Source organism: Gopherus flavomarginatus, chromosome 1, assembly GCF_025201925.1.
Source record: "Gopherus flavomarginatus isolate rGopFla2 chromosome 1, rGopFla2.mat.asm, whole genome shotgun sequence".
NCBI lineage: Eukaryota > Metazoa > Chordata > Testudines > Testudinidae > Gopherus > Gopherus flavomarginatus.
In genome coordinates this window covers 30,315,394-30,335,483 of record NC_066617.1, presented here as the reverse complement: position 1 = coordinate 30,335,483, position 20,090 = coordinate 30,315,394, and the positions used below count along the sequence as shown (strand labels likewise).

Below are 20,090 nucleotides of genomic sequence, written 5' to 3'. Positions count from 1 at the left end.
CCTTGAGAAGACTTAAACTCCACCCAAACTCTTTGCATATTTAGCAACTTTGAACCCTTGGGCTAGATTTTTTAGTATCACAAAATATTCAAAATTAAAGTTCTCAAATCCCCATTTAGTCCATACCCCTAGACTTCCTGCTGGGGGTCTTTCAGACCTTCTCTGGTTAGAGCTGTTTCCCTGAAAACTCAAAGTTCCCTTCTAGAGGCTACTTACTCCCATCAGCCATTGACTCTGCTTGTTCTTCTATGAGTGCTTGCTCATGTCCATTCTATTGTAGATGCCAGAAGTTTTTCCCTCAGTGGTATCCTTAGGGGACTGGCTCTGGCACCCTCTGGAGTGGTGCGTGTATGCCACGGTATAAAAGACACTACTGGCTTCCCCCTGCCCTCAGTTCCTTCTTACCGCCAGTGATGGTGCTGGAATGTCTTCTTACTTCGGCATGCTACTTCTCCTACTGCACCACAGTAGTGGTTTGATTGTATATAGTTGTGTTAAGTAGTCTGGGTAATAGTTCCCTTAGTGTTAGTAGAAAATAGTTAGTTAGATAGTCCCATATGGGACTTAGCCTTGGGATGGGGCATGCCCTAGTCCACAGGCTTCAAACCTTATGACTGCTGCAAAAAGTCTATGCCAGTCAACGACCCCCGTAGAAGCTGTTTGAAATGCTGTTTGAAGCCCACAAGAGCAATAAGTGTCACATTTGTAAAAACTTCGGGCCACGTACCAAGAAGGAGCGGGATATTCATTTCCAAGCACTCCTTATGGAGTCAGCCCTTGCACCGGCCTCAGAGCTGAGGCAATTGGACTCTGCACCAAGCACCATGGCCTCGGTGCGGAGTGTGCCGCCAGCACCGACATCCAACCAATGCTAACGCTCATCCCCAGTACTGGCTAAGAAGCAGAGAAAGAGCCAGTAGGGGATGTTGTCCTGGAACCCGTAAAGTGAAGGAGAGAGCCGGAGGAGAATAAAGACCAGCAAGGGGCAGCTCGTTGCCTCCAGTTTGTGGCCAGGATCCAGTGGTAGATGAGCTGTCGAGCTTGGCTCGAGACCTGCCCGCCACCCTGGGTAGTGGCAGAGACACTTAGCACCTGGCGGTGCTGTCTACACTAGATGCCTTTCAGGCCGCTAAGGACATATTGTCCCTTCTGGAGCCGCCCAGCCCAGCCTCGGAGGTGCCCTGTTTGAGCGGCAAGCCTGCCATGGGCTCCTTCCAACGGTCTCCATCAATGTGGCACCACTCCCTGCTCCGGGGAGTGCCCCAACAGCACTCCCGAGCAGTGCCACTAACCCCCAGATGTGGGTTCACTTAACTGCCAGAATTCCCAGCGTCGGTCCCCCTGACTCCAGGCAGCGCTCTTCGAGATCATAGCATTGAATGCCGGTGGTTGGGCACAGACCTGTGGAGGTGCGCCGGTCCCCAGAGCCTTGGTACTGGGAGCGTCCAAGCTGGTCTCCCAGTTCAAGGCATCATTCTGGAGGTTCCAAACGTCGGTCCCCGGGGCCCCGTCACTGGCTGTCAGAGCGCTGATACAGATCACCATGCATGCGTCAGTGGTCTCCAAGACTTTGATCCTCTCGCTCCCGCTCCAGGTCTATGGAGTGGCAACGCTCTCTAAGCGTAAAGTGTAGATCACCGGGATACCATCGAAGATCTGCTGAGTGCCACCGCAGATCACCGGACCCACAGCACCAAGAGCCATCACCGCAAGTGCATGAGGGAGTGGCAAAAATTACTAAGGCCCTGTGGCAGACACCCTCCTCTCTGCCCCTATTCACCAAATGGACAGAAAGAAAATACTTTGTTCCTGCTAAAGGATATGAGGATTTGTATACCCACCCTGCCCCAAGTTTGCTAGTGGTATCCGTAGCCAGTGATCACGATAGGCAGGATCAACCGGGTTTGATGCTGAAAAATAAGGAGGTGAAGAAGAACAATCTATTTGGTCGAAAAATTTATTCTATTTCAAGCCTCCAACTGAGGGTGGCCAACCATCAAGACCTGCTCGGCTGCTATGACTTCAATATATGGCAGTTGATGGCTAAGTTTGCGGCCTCGCTGCCGGAGGAGCCCAGGAAAAAATTCCTGGCTATCCTCGACAATGGCATGGCGGTGGCCAGAGCAGCCCTCCGGGCAACCTTGGCTGCTGTGGACTCTGCGGCCTGGACCATAGCTTCGGCCATTTCGATGAGGCGTGCATCCTGGCTCCAGTCGTCGGGGGTCTCAATGAAGGACCAACAATCCATCCAGGATCTCCCATTTGATGGCCTAGCTCTGTTTTCAGAACGAACAGATGCTAAATTACATGGCCTGAAAGATTTGAGGGTCACCTTGTGCTCCCTCGGCCTCTACATGCCAGGCCCGGTGAGGAAACAGTTTAAGCCACAACAGCCCCATAGATTTGGGAGCCAGCCCTGTTCAGAGCCCTGTCTTCAGCACAGTGGCAAGGAGTTATACCCTCCATTTCATTTCTATACTCCCCTTCCACCCCTCTTCCTCAACCCTCTTCAGAGACCCTTCTCATAAGCATCTGCCACATTCAGGAGGTGCAAAGCCTCCTATGAGTGGGAGTGGTGGAGAAAGTCCCTGAGCACCAAAGGGGAAAAGGGTTTTACTTCCACTACTTTTTTTATCCCAAAGGCCAAAGGGGGCATGCCCCCCATTCTAGACCTGCAGAACCTCAACAAATGTCTCAAGAAGTTGAAGTTCCAGATGGTCTCTCTGGCCTCCATCATTCTGTCCCCGGATCCTGGAGACTGGTATGCCACATACTTCCACATTTCAATTTTCCCCGGCCACAGAAGGTTCCTGCGCTTCCTGGTCGGGTCAGTGCAGTGCTTCCCTTTGGCTTAACCTTGGCGCCAAGGGTGTTCACAAAGTGCATGTCAGTAGTAGCAGCCTATCTCAGATGTCAAGGTATTCAGATCTTCCCGTACCTCGACGATTGGCTCATAAAGGGCTGATTGGAAGGACAGGTTCAGCACAGCATTGAGATGTTACAAGCCACCTGCCAAGCACTGGGCCTGTTGATAAACGAACAGCAATCAACATGGGTTCCAGTTCAAAGGCTAGAATTTATCATAGCAGTCCTAGATTTGACCCAGCAGAACCTTTCTGCCGGTGGCCAGGTTCAAGGCAATGTCGGAGCTCATTGCAAGTGTCGCTGCCCACCCACTCACTACTGTCTGGGTTTGCTTCAGACTTCTAGGGCACATGGCTGCCTGCACATATGTCATTCAACATGCAGGGCTCAGGCTTTGCCCTCTTCAGTCATGATTTACTCCCCAGCCAGACATCACCTGAATAAGATCCTTATGATTCCGCCATGGATACTTACTGCCCTGCAATGGTGGTCTGACCCGGCGATGGTACTGGAAGGTGTGCAGTTTGCAAGCCCGCAGCCCATAGTCTCACTAGTATCGGATGTGTCTGACCTCGGGGGGGGGGGGGCACATCTGGGCACACTGTGCACGCAGGGCCTATGGTCCAGGGAAGAGCTTGCGCTTCATACAAACATCAGGGAGCTGAGGCCAGTTGGCTGGCTTGCATGGTGTTCCTTCCCCACCTCTCCGGTCGGGTGGTTCAGGTGCTGATGAACAACATCGCTTCCATTTTCTATGTCAACAGATAGGAAGGAGCCAAGTCATTGGTCCTGTGCCAGGAGGCTCTCTGTCTGTGGGATCTTGCATCCAGCATGTGATCCACCTGGAAGCCTTGCACCCTCCCAGTATGAGGAACACGCTGGCAGATAACCTCAGCAGGTCCTTCTTCTCTCACCGCGAGTGGTCTCTTCACTTGGAGGTTGTCAGGACACTGTTCCTGAGGGGAGACTCCCCGAGTGGACCTGTTCACCACCAGACAGAACAGGAAGTGTCACGTGTTCTGCTCCCTGCAAGGCCTTGGCAGAGGCTTACTTTCCAATGTCTTTCTCCTATCTTGGTCAGGGAACCTGCTTTATGCCTTCCTACCAATCCGCTAATCAACATGGTCCTCTTGAAGAATATGAGGAACAAGGCCTGGGTCATCATGATTGCCCCAGCTTGGCCACACCAGCATTGGTTCGGCATGCTCATGGACCTGGCCGTAGTGCCCCCACAGACACTTCCCATCCGCCCAGACCTACTGTTGCAGGACCACGGTCAGCTACTGCACCTGAACCTTGTGTCACTCCACCTCAAGACTTGGATGCTGCATGGCTGAACCCAGAGGAGTTGGCCTGCTCTTGTCAGGTGCAACAGGTTCTCCTGGAGAGCAGAAAGCCGTCAACAAGAGCCACTTACCTGGCAAAGTGGAAGCAGTTCTCCTCCTGGGTGGTTGTGCGGAATATCTCCCTGATCCAGTCATCGCTGCAGTGCATTCTAGATTACCTGCTTCACCTAAAGAATCAGGGCCTCGCCCTTTCGTCAGTCAAGGTTCACCTGGCAGCCACATTGGCCTTCCGCCCTCAAGTCCAGGGTAGGTTGGCTTTTTCATGGGACATGACGGCTAGGTTCCTGAAAGGCCTTGAAAGAGTGGAAGCGATACTAGTGAGACTATAGGCTGCGGGCTTGCAAACTGCACACCTTCCAGTACCAGTCCGGGACCCGGTTCCTCAATGGGACCTCAACCTGGTCCTTTCCAGGCTCACGGGCCCTCTGTTTGAGCCTATGGCTTTGTGTTCCCTTTCCCACTTCTCATAAAGGTTGCATTCCTTGTAGCCATTACCTCAGCAATATGAGTCTCTGAGATTAGAGCTCTTACTTCAGAGCCCCCATACACAATGTTCTACAAGCTTTCCCGCTGAAGGTGGTGTCGCACTTCCACGTCAGCCTTACTGTGTTACATCTGAATCCTCACACTAATAATGAGGAGAGGTGCCTGCATACTCTGGATGTCAGGCAGGCATTGGCTTTCTACTTAGAGTATACCAAGTCCTTCTGCAGGTCGACTCAGCTCTTTGTTGCAGTAGCTGACAAGATGAAAGGTTGTCTTCCAGTGTCCTCTCAGAGAATTTCAGCTTGGATCACCTGCATCCGCACTTGCTACAAGTTAGCGCAGGCTGTGCCCTCTCCAATAGTGAGGGCTCATTTGACAAAGGCGCAAGCATCTTTGACAGCTTTCCTGGCACAGGTCCCTGTGCAGGACATATGCAGAGCTGTGACGTGGTCCTCAGTGCACACGTTCACGAATCATTATGCTATCACTCAGCAGACCAGAGATTATGTTGGTTTTGGCAGAGCTGTTTTGCAATCGACATGTCCATGAACTCCTGCCCACCTCCAGTGGTACTGCTTTGGGAGTCACCTACAATGAAATGGACATGAGCAAGAAGAAGAAAAGACAATTATCTTTTTTGTAACTGGTGTTCTTCAAGATGTGTAGCTCATGCATTCCATGACCTGCCCTCCTTCCCCATTGTCGGAGTGTCTGGCAAGAAGGAAGTGAGGATGGGGGGAGCTGGCAGCACCCCTCATACCGTGACATATGTGCGCCACTCCAGAGTGCACCAAAGCCGGTCCCCTGTGGATACCATTGAGGGAAAAACCTCCGGCACTGGTGCATTGGGGAGCACACTCACCTACAATGGAATGGACATGAGCAACACATCTCAAAGAACACCAATTACAAAAAAAGTAACTGTATTTTTCTCTCTGAGCATCCCTCTCTCTCTGCAGCATCCTGCTGCCTTTTGTAGGGGGAAACAGGTGAACCGTGTTCAAGTGTGGCTATTTCCTAACTAGGCTTGGCTGGCTCCAGGCCTTAAAGAAGTAAGTCAACCTGTTATACCATGCATTTGCTATTTTGACGTTTATGTTGAGTGCTCAAATCCTTAGAAGAACTATGAGTTAAAGCAATATTCTTTGTTTAATGAAGATTTATTGTGTTATATCGTTTTAAGAAGTGTTCTCTTGTTATGCTTGTGCTGCATGTTTTCAGAACGTACTTTTAATTTTTACTCGTGTATATTTTGACTGTCTATTTTCTGAACAGCTAAGAATAGGTTATTTGAATAGATTTCAGTAAGATCACTTACTGTTTGTTCTGAGGTTTTAATGCCTTCTTGCTGGAGGATCTTAACAGTTGGGCTTATTTCTCTGGGACTTTAATTGAGTATAAACGTATGTCTTGGAATATATGTAGATGATAACAGAATCATAGCTCAGTGACGTTGTGTATTAATAGTATTCCTGCTGTAATTGCTTGACAATCTTTTTTTTTTTTTTTTTTTTTTTTTTTTTTTTTTTTAAGATTCACTCAATCAACTTAAACCAGTGTAGTTCTTTTAACAGAATGTTGTGTTTCTGCACCTTACTGGATGTATAAGAAAATTTCTAGTTATGTTTCCAAATTTGACTTTATTTTATATAGTAAACATTCCTTGTGATATCCTTATGGGACCATAGTTAAATAGTCATATGTCTGATCCTTGTACTGTATGATTTCAGCATCATTTGTATGACCATGTACTTTAAATGTGAAGGGACAGTGTTCTCTATTTTGGAGTAAGTTTTGATTTTGCTCTGTGGTGATTTATGCAAGGACTCCCTTTAATGTTAGGAATAGCACATGACAACCTCTCTGTAGCAGAGTGCAGCTGGCCCTCCTGGCTCCTGTCTCGATTATGCTCAAATATAGTCACTCAGAGACCCTTGGGTTCAGGAACCACTGGTGCTTTTATTTACCAGTTTGTGCTCCCACCACCTTCACACAATACAGCATACACAGTTCTGCGTCTGAATCCAGGAGGGAAGGGCTTTCTCCCTGCCTGCACTCCCTTGCTGTCCTCCATCCCACCACCCTGGCTTTCTTCTTCCCAGCCTCTTATGTAGGCCTGAGTTAATTGGGCTGGCAGCTGGCTCTCATTCCCCAATTAGGGCAGGTTCTTTCCAGCCAGCTCCATTTTATTCACTTAAATGGGGCTGGCGTGGCAGGCGGCTGATTCTGCAGTCATTCTAATCAGCACCCTGTCACACTCTCCTATTTTTGTTTTGTTTTGTTTGTTTTTTGTAATTCATCACATTTATATTTCTTTATTTGAACTACTAATGTGTATGTCATTCTAAACACATATTTTACAACAAAAATCTGCTTTTGAAGGGAGAAGCTTGGCTAATGGTTAGAGTAGGGAACTGGGAGACGGGATACCAGCATTCTATTTGCTGTTTTGCCACTTACAGAGGTGGGCAGACTGCTGAGACCCTGTATCTCCAAGTGGATTGGTTTGGCAGCACCTGTTAGAGGAACAGAGGAAGGAGATAGCCCTTGCTCCCTGCTTGTATGAGTCTTCTGAGACCCAGGGCTGAGTGAGTGTGTGTGTAATATGTATGCATGTATATGTCATGGGTTAAATGGAAGATATTGTCTTTTACAAATGACATACTACTTATTCTGCTCTGAATAGTACAGACAACACTCAGCTTAACTAATTTTACTTTTTTAGATCTCACTTTATTTCAAGAGAAAGGAGTTGACATTCTGATAGTACTATTTTTAAAATCACTTGCTTATTTATTTACTTAATGCAGCTGTCCACCCAAGGCGATGCCAGCCAAGTGATTGGACCCCTTACAGAAGGACAGAGAAGGAATGTGGCAGTAGTGAATTCACTGTACAGGCTTCACCAGTCAGTGCTGAAGGTAAGCTTTCAGCGATATTTAACTTCTTGCCATTAATTTTGATTACATTCTTTGCTTTTTCTTAGGCTTAGTCAGCCTTGCATTGATGAGAACTTATACAAATACTTTTTAAAGATTATTTGAACAGCAGCATAGAACAAAGTTTGTGATTTGTGCATAAATGAGGCTTGTGTTCAGGGCCAGCTCTAGGTATTTTGCTGCCCCAAGCAAAAAAATTTTTGGCTGCCCCCTTCCCTGACCCTGAGCTATCACCCCCCCACCAATGCGCTCCCCCACCCGCACCCCTTGCCGCCCCAGCGCTGGGCTCTCCCCTCATCCCGCCCCAGCCCTGGACTCCCCCCACCAGTGCTGACTCTGCCCACTCCTCCCTTGCTTCCAGCTGGTCCGGCACTGCAAGGGTCGAGATAAGCAGCGAGGCTTCTGGGCCACACCTCAGCCCAGGGTCCCACCAGCCAGGGCTCCTGCCTCCAGGACTGGCCAGGCAGGGAGCTGAGGAGCCCGGGCAGGATAGCCCTAGAGGGAGCAGAGCCTCGGAGAGTGGGATGCAGGCCCCGCACAGCAGTGCCTCACTCTGTATGGCCCTGCTGCTGCTGCTGCTTCTGGCTGCTCTGCAGCGGTCTCTGGGAAGCTCGGGCCGCTTCACTCAGCCCAGGCTGCAGTGCTGGGGGGCAGCCGCCCTGCGGCACGTGCAGGCGGCTATGTGTGCCCCCCGGGGTGCCCCCAGCCCGAGGGTCCCCCATTCAGAGCCTGCTCAGACCAGCCACAAGGTGCAGGCGCTGTTCCCCCGCGGCATGAACCACAGCAGCCCCAGGGTGCCCCCTGGGCACAACGCGCTGCTGCCGCCGCCAGGGCTGGCTCTAGGCTTTTGCCACCCAAAGCAAAAAAAAAAAAAAAAAAAAGGGCCAGAATGCCACCCATGAAAATGTGTCACCCCAAGCATGTGCTTGGTTTGCTGGTGCCTAGAGCCGGCCCTGCTTCTGTTACCTGCTTGTGTTATAACTAGTGAATACTGTTTGATGGATTAGCATATATCTGCTTTTCATCATACATTTTTGGCTTGTGTGTGTACTTATGTATCATTTTACCTGTGGTGTGGTAAATTAAGAAACTGTCAAAGAACTGGATAGAATATAGATTTTCTCTTGAACTTAGGTGACTGAACTATCAACTGAGTTTGCTGTAATAATTAATAAAAAAACAGTTTGGTTTTCAGTGAGATAGAACAATGTTTAGAATGGAACCAATATTCCCAAACCCTCCAACGCAAGAAGGCTAAGGGGCTAAGACCTGCGAGATGGGAGAGACCCAGAGTTTGGGCTGAAGACCAAACCTGAATACCCCAGTTGAACAGTCTCTTAGCCCTACCCCGCAGGTGTCTAATTGCGGTATAGACATACCCAATAAAGTTTACTGACCCAGTGCTGACTATGGTTACACAGTCAGCATAAGCCAGAGCAAACTGTGGCTACTCAACATGATAAAATCTTGGTCTGAATAAACACATGATCATGAATGCAGACGCTGACTTGAAAAAAAATAAAAATAAAAAGGTTCAAATAGCATATAAAACCTGTATGGGTTTTGAAAACAGATGGTAATTCTGATGTAATGAATCTTGTGTGCTTTGGTATTGGAGAGAGAGCTGATGTGATTCATTCTTAATTGTTTCAGAGTAGCAGCCGTGTTAGTCTGTGGCCACGTCCAGACTAGGTATTAAAATCGATTTTAGATACGCAACTTCAGCTACGGGAATAACGTAGCTGAAGTCGAATTTCTAAAATCGAGGTACTCACCCGTCTGGACGGCGCGGCATCGATGTCCGCGGCTCTCCGTGTCGATTCCGGAACTCCGTTCGGGTTGATGGAGTTCCAGAATCGATGTAAGCGCGCTCGGGGATCGATACATCGCGTCCAGACTAGACGCGATATATCGATCCCCGAGCAATCGATTTTAACCCGCCGATGACACGGGTTAGTCTGGACGTGCGCTGTATCCGCAAAAAGAACAGGAGTACTTGTGGCACCTTAGAGACTAACAAATTTATTTGAGCATAAGCTTTCGTGGGCTACAGCCCACTTCTTCAGATGCATAGAATGGAACATATATTGAGGAGATATATGTACACATACAGAGAGCATGAAAAGAAGGGAGTTGTCTTACCAACTCTGAGAGGCCAATTAAGTATGAGAAAAAAACTTCTGAAGTGATAATCAAGATAGCTCAGTACAGACAGTTGATAAGAAGTGTGAGAATACTTACAAGGGGAGATAGATTCAATGTTTGTAATGGCTCAGCCATTCTTAACTATGAATTTAATGGTCAATACACTATTTTAACTGAGATAAATATAACATGTTGATAACTGTAAGGAAATTGGTGGGATGTTTCCAGATTTGATCTTTGACATCTAGTCCAAATGCTACTGTAGCTGGGATTTGAGCAATTATTTCAAGAGTAGATTTTATCTTACAAGGAATTCCTGCTATTATTTACAGCTGCACGGCTCTCCATAAACCCCACACACATCAGTAGGAGAACAGACCATTTACCTTTTATCATGTTGTGTGTCTCTTGCTTCAAACTGCAAATCTTGGAAATTAGAGATTTCATAATGAATATTTGGCATAAGAGAAAATTAAAGGCCTATCCAGATGTTGTTGAACTGATGGGAATTGGACTTTTGACTTCAGTAGGAACTGAGTGCGGCTTCATTGCATATCAAGAAAGCAAAATGACAGATAATTAATTCAGGTGTATTCAAATGTCAGTGTTCTCCATATCATGTCAATCATAATTATTCTGGAGCATTGGGAAATATAGATGCTTCATTTTGGACCAAATTGGGTATTGTTTTTGTTTTTAATACGATAGACTTTTCATAGTTTAAAAATGTTGTGACTGGATTACTATGCAGCGACAAGCTGGCATTTGCATCTTCAGATTGCCCTAGAAAAGTAGATGCTGCATTTCAAAAACCCCTCCCTAGAATCAGAATGTTTTTATTAAAATATTATTTTGTCACTATGATTTACCAGCTGAACTTTTGGGGCAGCAAAATGCTGTTAAATACTGTAAGAAGGGCAAAAGTATTTTTTGACAAAGTGGTTTCATATTGTGGAATTTTCTAACTTTTAAAATCTTGTCCCTCTATAACACATTTGTTCGTTATTTATAAATATGGCCAACTTCTGTTTCAGTAATAGCTAAAAGTGTTTTTCAGTCCAAACAAAATTCTGGGGTCATTAATCATTCACTAAGCTTTGACTATTTTAATAGTTGTTTACATATTTTAGGTAGTTTCCAGCCAGAGTTCATTCCCGGCAGCTGCTGAACAAACTATAGCTACAGCCTTAAAGGTAATTTAATGTCAACATGCTATAAAATTAGATTGAACGTTTGTTGTATTTGCCATACTTCCAATGGACACTGTAACTTAACTTGTGAGTTTTGTCTTGTTCTGGCATTTTTTGTCAATATGGACCTTACTTTCTGGCCAAAATATGCATTAATTTCAAATTCTCTGTAATTTGTACTTCCTCTAACTATTTGTGGATGAGTAGACTATTTTGATTTAAGAATTATTTGTATTTGAGAGTTCTGATAGTTTGATGATGCTTGGAACCCATACATCTGCTTTAACAATAAATGTAAATCCCTACGATCTTTACACAACAAGCACTGGATCCTCCACTCCCTCTTTCCTCACCAGTTTGGTGCTTTTGTCTCTCAGGGTGATTAGTAACCTTGTGCATCTGGGTTTCTATGGTGATGACTGTCTGGACCCATCCCTCTATATTCCCTGTCTTGAGTGATGATGACAAGTAGAGGACAGGAGGCATGCCTACACCAGGAGATTATAATAGGCATACATGTGTGCATTAAAATATGTATCTTTATATATAGGGGATGTCAATGTGCATCGCTACTGTGAAATAAAGTAGTAATAGTAAAGTGGCCTTTATTTCTCTACCTTACTGAAATGGTTGAACAGATTAAATGTTGTAAGACTTCCATTTTCCTTTCCTTTAAATGTTTCCAGTATGGAATAAAAGGGCACTGGTAACATAAAGGAGGCAAATGTCTGTACTAAAATTATCTTAAATTTTGGTGGTGTCAGTGTATGTACTTTTTGTTCATTACTGATTTCGTCCTCTCACTTTTTTTTAGACTATCTATGATCTCATGGGTAGTGCTGTGCAACCCCTACTGAACTCGGTAGGAGACTCAGTGGAGGCCATTATCATCACTATGCATCAGGAAGATTTTTCTGGGTAATCAGCCACTATCTTCATAATATGGCATTGTCTTGGTAAAATATAATGTATATGCATAATGTACTGTTAATACCACAGTGACCTTTGCAACAGGATCACTTGTCTGGAAGCTCATGATACTTGATTGTCTTTTTGCACTGAAGGCAGCAATGTGGCTGGCCATTGAACTGAGTGGCCAAAATCATATCACACTTGCTTTTGTCCTTTTATTTTGGTTGTCTTAAAGTAAAATTTGTCAAAAAAATTCAGTTTTTTTAAGTAAGAAGAGCTTTATTCAAAACCAATGTTTTTGTGAACAGTTTTGTTTTTCAGAAAAAACTTTGTGGCTTTTTTATCTAAAATTTTCGTAGACATTTTAATCTACATTATAAACTCTGAAATGGTTATCAAAATGTGTTTAGTGAAAAATGGATTTTGGCAAATAAAATATTCTGATAACTGTTTTCAATAACATTTTCTGTAAGGTTTTAGATTAAAATTCCCATTAAAAAATTAAGTGAAATTTTTTGAAAAAACAATAATGGGGATCAGTTTTGAGCCTTATAAAATGAAAACAGCTGCAAAATTAAAAAAAATTTTGCATTTTCATTTTTTGACCACTTGTATTACAAGATATATAAGCAAAGTAAGCAGTCATGGAATAAGAGTGAAGGTCCTCTAATGGATCGTAACTGGTTAAAAGGCAGGAAGCAAAGGGTAGGACTAAATGGTCAGTTTTTACAATGGAGAGAGGTAAATTGCGGTGTCCCCTAGTCGTCTGAACTGGGACCAGTGCTGTTCAACATAGTTATAAATGATCTGGAAAACATAGTAAACACCCAGGTGACAAAGTATGCAGATGATGCAAAATTATTCAAGATGGTTAAGATCAAAGCAGACTGTGAAGAGTTACAAAGGGATCTCACAAAATTGGGAGATTGGGCAACAAATGAAGATGAAATTCAGTGCTGATAAATGCAAAGTAAAGCTTATAGGAAAACATAATCCCAACTATACATACAAAATGATGGGGTCTAAATTAGCTGTTACCACTCAAGAAAGATCTTGTAGTCATTGTGGATAGTTCTCTGAAAACATCTGCTCAATATTCAGTGTCAGTCAAAAAAACAAACAAAGTTTGGAACCAATAAGAATGGAATAGATAATAAGGCAGTAAATATCATAAATCCATGGTACACTCACACCTTGAATACTGCGTGCAGTTCTGATCGTCCTATCTCAAAAAAGTTGTATTAGAAATGGAAAAGTACAGAGAAGGGCAACAAAAATGATCAGGGGTTTGGAACAGCTTCTGTATGAGAAGAGAGAAAAAGACTGAGACTTTTCAGCTTGGAAAAGAGATGACAGAGGGGAGATATGATAGATGTCTGTAAAACGATGAATGGTGTGGAGAAATGAATACAAAGCGTTATTTACTCCTTTACTCCATTCACATACCACAAGTCACCTAATGAAATAAATAGGCATCAGGTTTAAAACAAACAAAAGGAAGTACTTCTTCACACACTACGCAGTTAGCCTGTGGAACTCACTGCCAGGGGATGTTGTGAAGGCCAAAATTATAACTGGATTCAAAAAAGAATTAGATAAATTCCTGGAGGATAGGTCCATCGATGGTCGTTTGCCAAGATGGTCAGAGTTGCAACCCCATGCTCTGGGTAGCCTTAAGCCTTTGATTGTCAGATGCTGGAATTGGGTGACAGGTTGCCCTGTTCTGTTCATTCCCTTTGAACCATCTGGCACTGGCCAATGTCGGCACTGGGCTAAATGGGCTATTGGTCTGACCCAGTATGACCATTCTTAGGAGGAGGTTGATTTTGAACAGACTCTCTTCGTGAAGGGCTTTCCAAACCAGGAAGGACGTAGCTATATTTGAGGCCTGCTATGAGAGCCTGGTCCTGGTGGGTACGTGCACTCTAATACCCTTTATCTTTATCCACAGACACCAGTAATGGTGAACCATAGTGGGTATTATTTGCTTCCCCTGCACATCTTGCTACAGTTCATCCATTCTCCTTTCTTTAAAAAATAAATAAAATAAATCTGTTGAAAACAGTATCTTTTCAAAGATGTTTTTCCCTTTTGCTTTTCCCCTTGGCTTTTACAATATTTTTTACCTGCTGCAACCTTTCCTGCTGCTGGCATTAGCACACACTCTCTGGTTTGATCTTTTGATTCAGACTGTGGACTAAATCTTGCAAGATGTTATGTGCCCTCAACTCCTATTGACGCCTGGGAGGGCTCTACAGCCTGGCTATGATTCAAAGAGAAAGAGAGTGATTACTGATTACCATGTCCTATATCTTTCAGGGCTCTGTTTCTTCACTGATTAGAAGAGAGTGCCTATAATCCTGGGTGTGGGACTTGAACAATCTAAGAGACTAATTCTTTGCAGAGATTAGGCTTGGGACAGACTTCACTAGTAACGTTGTGAGATGTAGCTTGATATTATGTAATCTATTAGAATATTATACAAACAGCTGGGACACTTAAATTTGGGAGCTGGATTTAGAGCTGTAAACTCCAGGCTGATGGAGGGCCTGCAAGCTGGATAAGAGGGGGTGGTTTCCTCTATCTTGTGATGGTAGCAATGGTAGATCAAGAGATCTTTTGGACTGCAGTCCCAGAGGGATTTACACACGCCTTTGTTCCGAGCAGAAATAGGATGCTGAAATTCATGCCACCAAAGGAAAATTACTACATGGGATAAGAAGAAAATTAAAAAGAAACGAATAATTTTTAGTTGTATTATAAAAATGGATTTAGCATCTTTTTTCATTTTTGGCAGATCATTATCCAGCTCAGGAAAACCAGATGTCCCTTGTTCTCTATACATGAAGGAACTACAGGGCTTCATAGCAAGAGTCATGAGCGACTATTTCAGACACTTCGAGTGTTTCGACTTTGTCTTTGACAACACAGAAGCCATTGCTCAGAGAGCAATTGAACTTTTTATTCGCAATGCCAGTCTACTGAGACCCCTTGGTGAAGGTGGGAAAATGCGACTTGCTGCTGACTTTGCACAGGTAGACTTAACCAAGGCTGGCTTCCATTTTGTTTGTTGCCCTCTTTTAATGGAAACATGTACTTGGTAAATATGCACTTTTTTTTTTTTTCCTTTGCAGCTGCCTGTTGTCTATACAACTTAGTTGGGTCTGCAAGATTTCATCCTGTGAGAAACTGAATCTTGAGAAATTTATCCTCTAAATAATTAATGAGGGCCGTTCTCATCATAAGGCAAATTCAGTAAAGCCCTATACCTTCCTGTCAAATTATTGGTGCATTAAAAATCATCAGCATTTTGAAACCTTTTAATACAGAACAGTAATCTTCAGTGCTAGATCCATCATTTGCTACCATTCCCCCCACACCACCTCCCTGTAAGATAGTTTTCCTTTCTTAATTGCTTTATGTCCCACAGTGCCAGCACTGATTATGATCATGAACTGACCTACTTTGCAGTGTAGCATACAAATTAACATAAATAGAGTGTGAAAGGCCTGCACCTTGCTGTGAATACTGAAAGAATTAGTATTGTCTGAGGTTCTGCTGGTGACACAGTTCGTTTCTCTGTTTCATATTTTTTGCCTTAACTTATATTGGACTGGTGAACTACGCACAATCAAGTAGATAATTCCAGTTTCCAATGAGCTACTTCCTATTTTCAGATGAAAGAATCTTAATAGTAATACAGTGCAGAGTGAACCTGTTAGGGAACGTAACACAAATATTCAGCACTTTGATTCTAGGTCAGTTTCAGGGTATTCGTCCTTATTTTCAAAGCTCTAAGGAGCAGCTTATGATCCAAACATTTCAGAGACAGGCTCTGCCTCCAGCTGCATTCAACAGGGGCCTTGGCTGGCATAGCTGAGGGTCAAATCCAAGAAGGCTGGTGACAGAGCGTTTCATATAGAGCCCTTAGTTGTGGAATTGGCTACTACTAGGGAACAGGTGGGACCCAGATCTTGTGGCCTTCAAGGCTCATTGCTTCATCAAGCTAAACTGTGTAATGGCCCCAGCCACATGCCACTGAATAAACCACCTGGATTCACCGATTAGTTTGTAGCATCACAATCCTTCAGCAAGAAAGTTAATGTGAGATTTTCCATTGACTTCAATGGGAGTAGGAAAGGGACCAGAATGACCTAAAATGTGGGGTGATGAGGACAATTGATTCCTTCTCCTGCATAAATATTAATGTACTTCTTAAATTCAGTAAGTATTTATATCTGATGTTACAGTAGAGTGCCTTTTAATTATGAAAATATAATTATGAAAATACCCCCTTCCTTTATCTTTCTAAATGCATCTTTTTTTATCAAGCAGGTTACAGTAAGTGTTGCCTGTTATCTAAAAGGCAGTGGTATGTTGTTACCTCAGTGTGAGGGAGTTTACACACTGTCTCTCACTGTGTTATCTGTACTTACTGAATGTGCAATGGAATGAGTTCTCTGATCTCTATGCTTTTGTGCTGCAGGAGAAGATTTTAAACTAGACCTACAATTGCTTGGTTCTGAGTCCTTCCTCTTTCCCTGTCTAGCTGCCTTGTGTTCCCTTCCTCTCCTCTTTTCTCCCCCTTACCTCCTCTCCCTGTTTAAGTTGTACATATAACCAGAAATAGCTGGATGCTGGTCATAGGCTGGGCCTCCCCTGCTGCTGCTCTTAGCTGCTGTTCAGCTTTTCTGATGGCAGCACTTCCAACCCAGCTAGCGAGGAGGCCTGGCAGGGGAAATCTGATATACTGGGCCATAGAAAACTTTGTGTAAAAATAAAATGCTTGGTGCAATGATACTCTAGTATGGATCTCTCCCTTCTGTTAGCATTGCAAGCAGGGGGGAAGATCAGCCCTACCACCTATCAGCAGTCAGTTCAAGTCCTCCAGTATATATATCACCAGTGAACTGAGAACCTCTATACAATCCCCACAATGCCACATAAAATTGTTGCATTATAAAATTGTGTATTATAGATGCTCTCTGGCACTTTGGCTAATTGTGTGACATGCTGTCAGATATACTCATGAGCACTTTCAACATGAAATGTTCTGTAAACTTGTGTGCTTCTGAACATCATTTAACAGAACACTCAGGATGCATCTTAATGCTTAAAAATATTTGCAGTGCTGCAGGGTTACTGTCCTATATTGTACCACTTATTGGAATTCCTGTGATTTAAAAGTGTGACAGCATTCAGGGGGTTGAATTTGCCTGCAATTCATGCTGACTTAGAACTTTTATAGAAGCCATCTGCACAAGATCCAAAAATGGGACTACTGTTAACTTAAGTACTGTTCATTTCTGGACCAACATATTTGGTTAAGGTGGAGTTTTTGAAAAAATAAAAATTATTCACTACCATGGATGCGCTGCTAAGCTTTCCTTTCACTTTTAGAACTAGTTAAATTGGAAGTGGTTTTTCTGGGGTCAGTCGAGCCCTCTTAAATGACATTTTCTTGACATTTATATTTCCAATGAGGTATCAGCTAGGTACTGGAGAACCTTTTAACCTGTTCATTACTAAGAGTTCTGTTACTTTGTAACAAAACCAAGGCCACTTGGGTTACAGTGACCTCCATGGATCTTAGACACTCTGAGATTCAAAAATATGCTTTAGAATCATACATTGCCCTTTATATGGCATGCAACCGTAAATGATTGATAGAGACAGTACAGCAGAGAACAAAATTTGAACACTACACATTCTGGAATTTATTTCGAAGAAACAAGCATTCCTCAATATTTTGGCATAGAAATTGATAGTCTGCTGAGATAAAGTCCTAAACTCATAAGGAATAATGTAGACATTAATGAGAATAAAAATAACAATTGCACAGACACAAACTAGGCTAAAAATTGCAAGGGCCATCAGTCCTCATTCTACACAGCATAAACTGATCACCAGATGGAATCAGACAAAATTTTCCTTCTCTTTAGGGTATAATATAAAAACAGTTATGTGCTATGTATGTATACATGGTGAAGCATTTACAAGAGACCACACTTGTTAGACAGCCATCCCAAACATAGTGGTTACAATTGTTTTCCACCATTATTGTCACAACCAATTTTTCTTGGTCCCTTTATGATTCATTGTAGTTATAGTTCTATAAATCTTCTATTTATTGTACAGTTTTTGTTTGTTTCATTGTATTTCTAATTGTCCAGTGCTCCAAGGGTTGCTACAGGGCATCGTGAACTCTGCTGACATTCTCTATATTCTGTATCTTGTCCCATGGAACATTTTGATTTGGTTGAACCAATATTTTCTGATGGAAAATGTTCTAATGGAAAAATTTCAACCAATGCTAGTTTAAAACCTTCTGAAGCATCTAGTGATATTACTCCATCTTGCTAAGATTTCTTTACAATTTTGTGAAAGTCTGCACATTTAGTAGCTCAAATGAAGCTGGAGTTTATTGATATTATGGAATTATACTCATTATAGGTAGGAGACAAGGAGCAGTATTTATTTTTAAGATCGCTATGCAGCCCATAAAGAGGATTTGATTAGATTCGCAATCTTTAAGAGATTATTTTAAGGATTACATCAGTGTGGAAGGAGACTCTGTTAATAAGATTAAAGACCAATTTTAAATTGTGACCGGTTATTTGGTAATTTAAACCAGAGTTGCAGGAATTGCATGTAGGTGAAAGTCCAAGGGGACTATTAGTTTGTGGGGGTTGCATCTTGTTTAGTAAAGTTCATTCTTGCATCCAGTAAATCCTAATTTGGCACTGTGGTGGGATATATAGTAACCACATGCTGTGCCCAAAGGGCTTAAAAGGCAGTATTGAGTCCAGGTAGGCTTGCTTCTACAGGCCGGATGAGCATGCTCCAGCTGGAGGAGTGGGTTAAAAGGAGCTCAGAAGCCCAGGAAAGGGATGGTGGACAGGCTGCAGGAGAGAAGAATCCTTCTTCATGAAGTCAGACAGAAAGTGGACCCTGAGAGAGGACTGCATAGTGGGTAAGGCCCCTAGGCAGTGCCTTCTCTGGCCTCCTTCTACTTTGAAAACCAGCAGGTCTTTCAGGCCGTGCTCATTTGGACTTTGCGAAACTATTCACTGTTTGGACTATAGGAGCCAAGACCCAAAATGAAGGAGCACATAAATGGGGAGTAGCAGGGTGGCAGATTTAGGTTGTCTATGGGGAGGAACCTGTTGGGTTTACTTCCTACAGTGTGTTGACCTGGGACCCAATGGAGAGAGAGGGACCAGGTCCCCCTACCATGCCCTACTAAAGGGCAAAGGCCTAGATGCAGTGGGGAAGCCCAAATGCTCCTGGCCTGGGACAGGAACCAGGCACCACTACCATCCCCTTTGACAGAAACAAGGGGTTGGAGGACAGGTGCACTAATCACTAGGCCACCTGGCCCTCCAAGCACCTATCACAGACACTAGATATGATGGGATGCACTGTGATCTTCATAGCCAATTATTCTAAAGGAGAATTGAATAATAGGAGGACAATATAGTCCCTCTCTTTAGTAAAATAATCAGATAAAAAGATGGTGTCAGTTGCATAAAAGAAATGATTATTGCAAGGTCAGTGCTAGTAAATACTAGTACAACCGAGATACTTTTTTTTTTTTTTTTTTTTTACTGGTTAGCCTGTGTAGGGTGGGAAATGGGTACACTGAAAGACACTTAACCTTTCTGTGCCCGACTTTAGCTGTAAAATGGTTATTTATTAGTATATTTAGTTATATCACATGCCTATTGAGGCTTAATTAACATTTTTAAAGAGATTTAAGATTTTCAGATCAAAAGGGGCCAGATGAGTGAAAAGAAATCCTTTATTTATGCAAGAAATCCTTCCTTGCTAGTCTCTTATGATGGAAGCTAAGGAACCATTAAGCTTTAATCAGGGTTGCTGGGCAGAAAGGCAAAAAATAGTTGGACTAAAGTATACTTAATGTTTGATGCTCTCTCTTGCTAGAAGAAGGAAATTATTTTTAGTGTGCAATATCTTGGAGGTGTTTCACAGCTGAAAAATGTACTTTAAATACTTATTGTTTTAGAATTGTTATGTGGTGGGGAAATTCAGTTCTACATTCCTTCATGGTCAGCTTTTTTCATATGATTTAGAGTTCTTGTTCGAGCGATGGTCCCTATCTGTATTTCAAACGTGGGTGCGCATCCATGCCATGCGCTGGAGCTGGAGGAGGCGGGGCCAGGGTGGGGATTTGGGGAAGGAGTCCA

The 20,090-nt window shown here is 43.5% G+C and overlaps 1 protein-coding gene across 7 annotated transcripts in view; it reads left to right on the top strand.

The window, feature by feature from the left end:
• The window catches only part of COG5 (component of oligomeric golgi complex 5), a 482,330-nt gene that overhangs the window by 429,697 nt on the left and 32,543 nt on the right, over positions 1–20,090 (top strand). For 6 of the 7 annotated variants that reach the window (XM_050925473.1, XM_050925465.1, XM_050925485.1 and 3 more), the window contains 4 exons: positions 7,508–7,618; positions 10,912–10,974; positions 11,786–11,889; positions 14,681–14,918. In XM_050925473.1, coding sequence (XP_050781430.1) covers positions 7,508–7,618; positions 10,912–10,974; positions 11,786–11,889; positions 14,681–14,918 — 516 coding nt within the window. Of the gene's footprint in view, positions 1–7,507; positions 7,619–10,911; positions 10,975–11,785; positions 11,890–14,680; positions 14,919–15,017; positions 18,493–20,090 lie in introns of those variants that run through there. The other variant, XM_050925494.1, reaches the window with a different exon arrangement.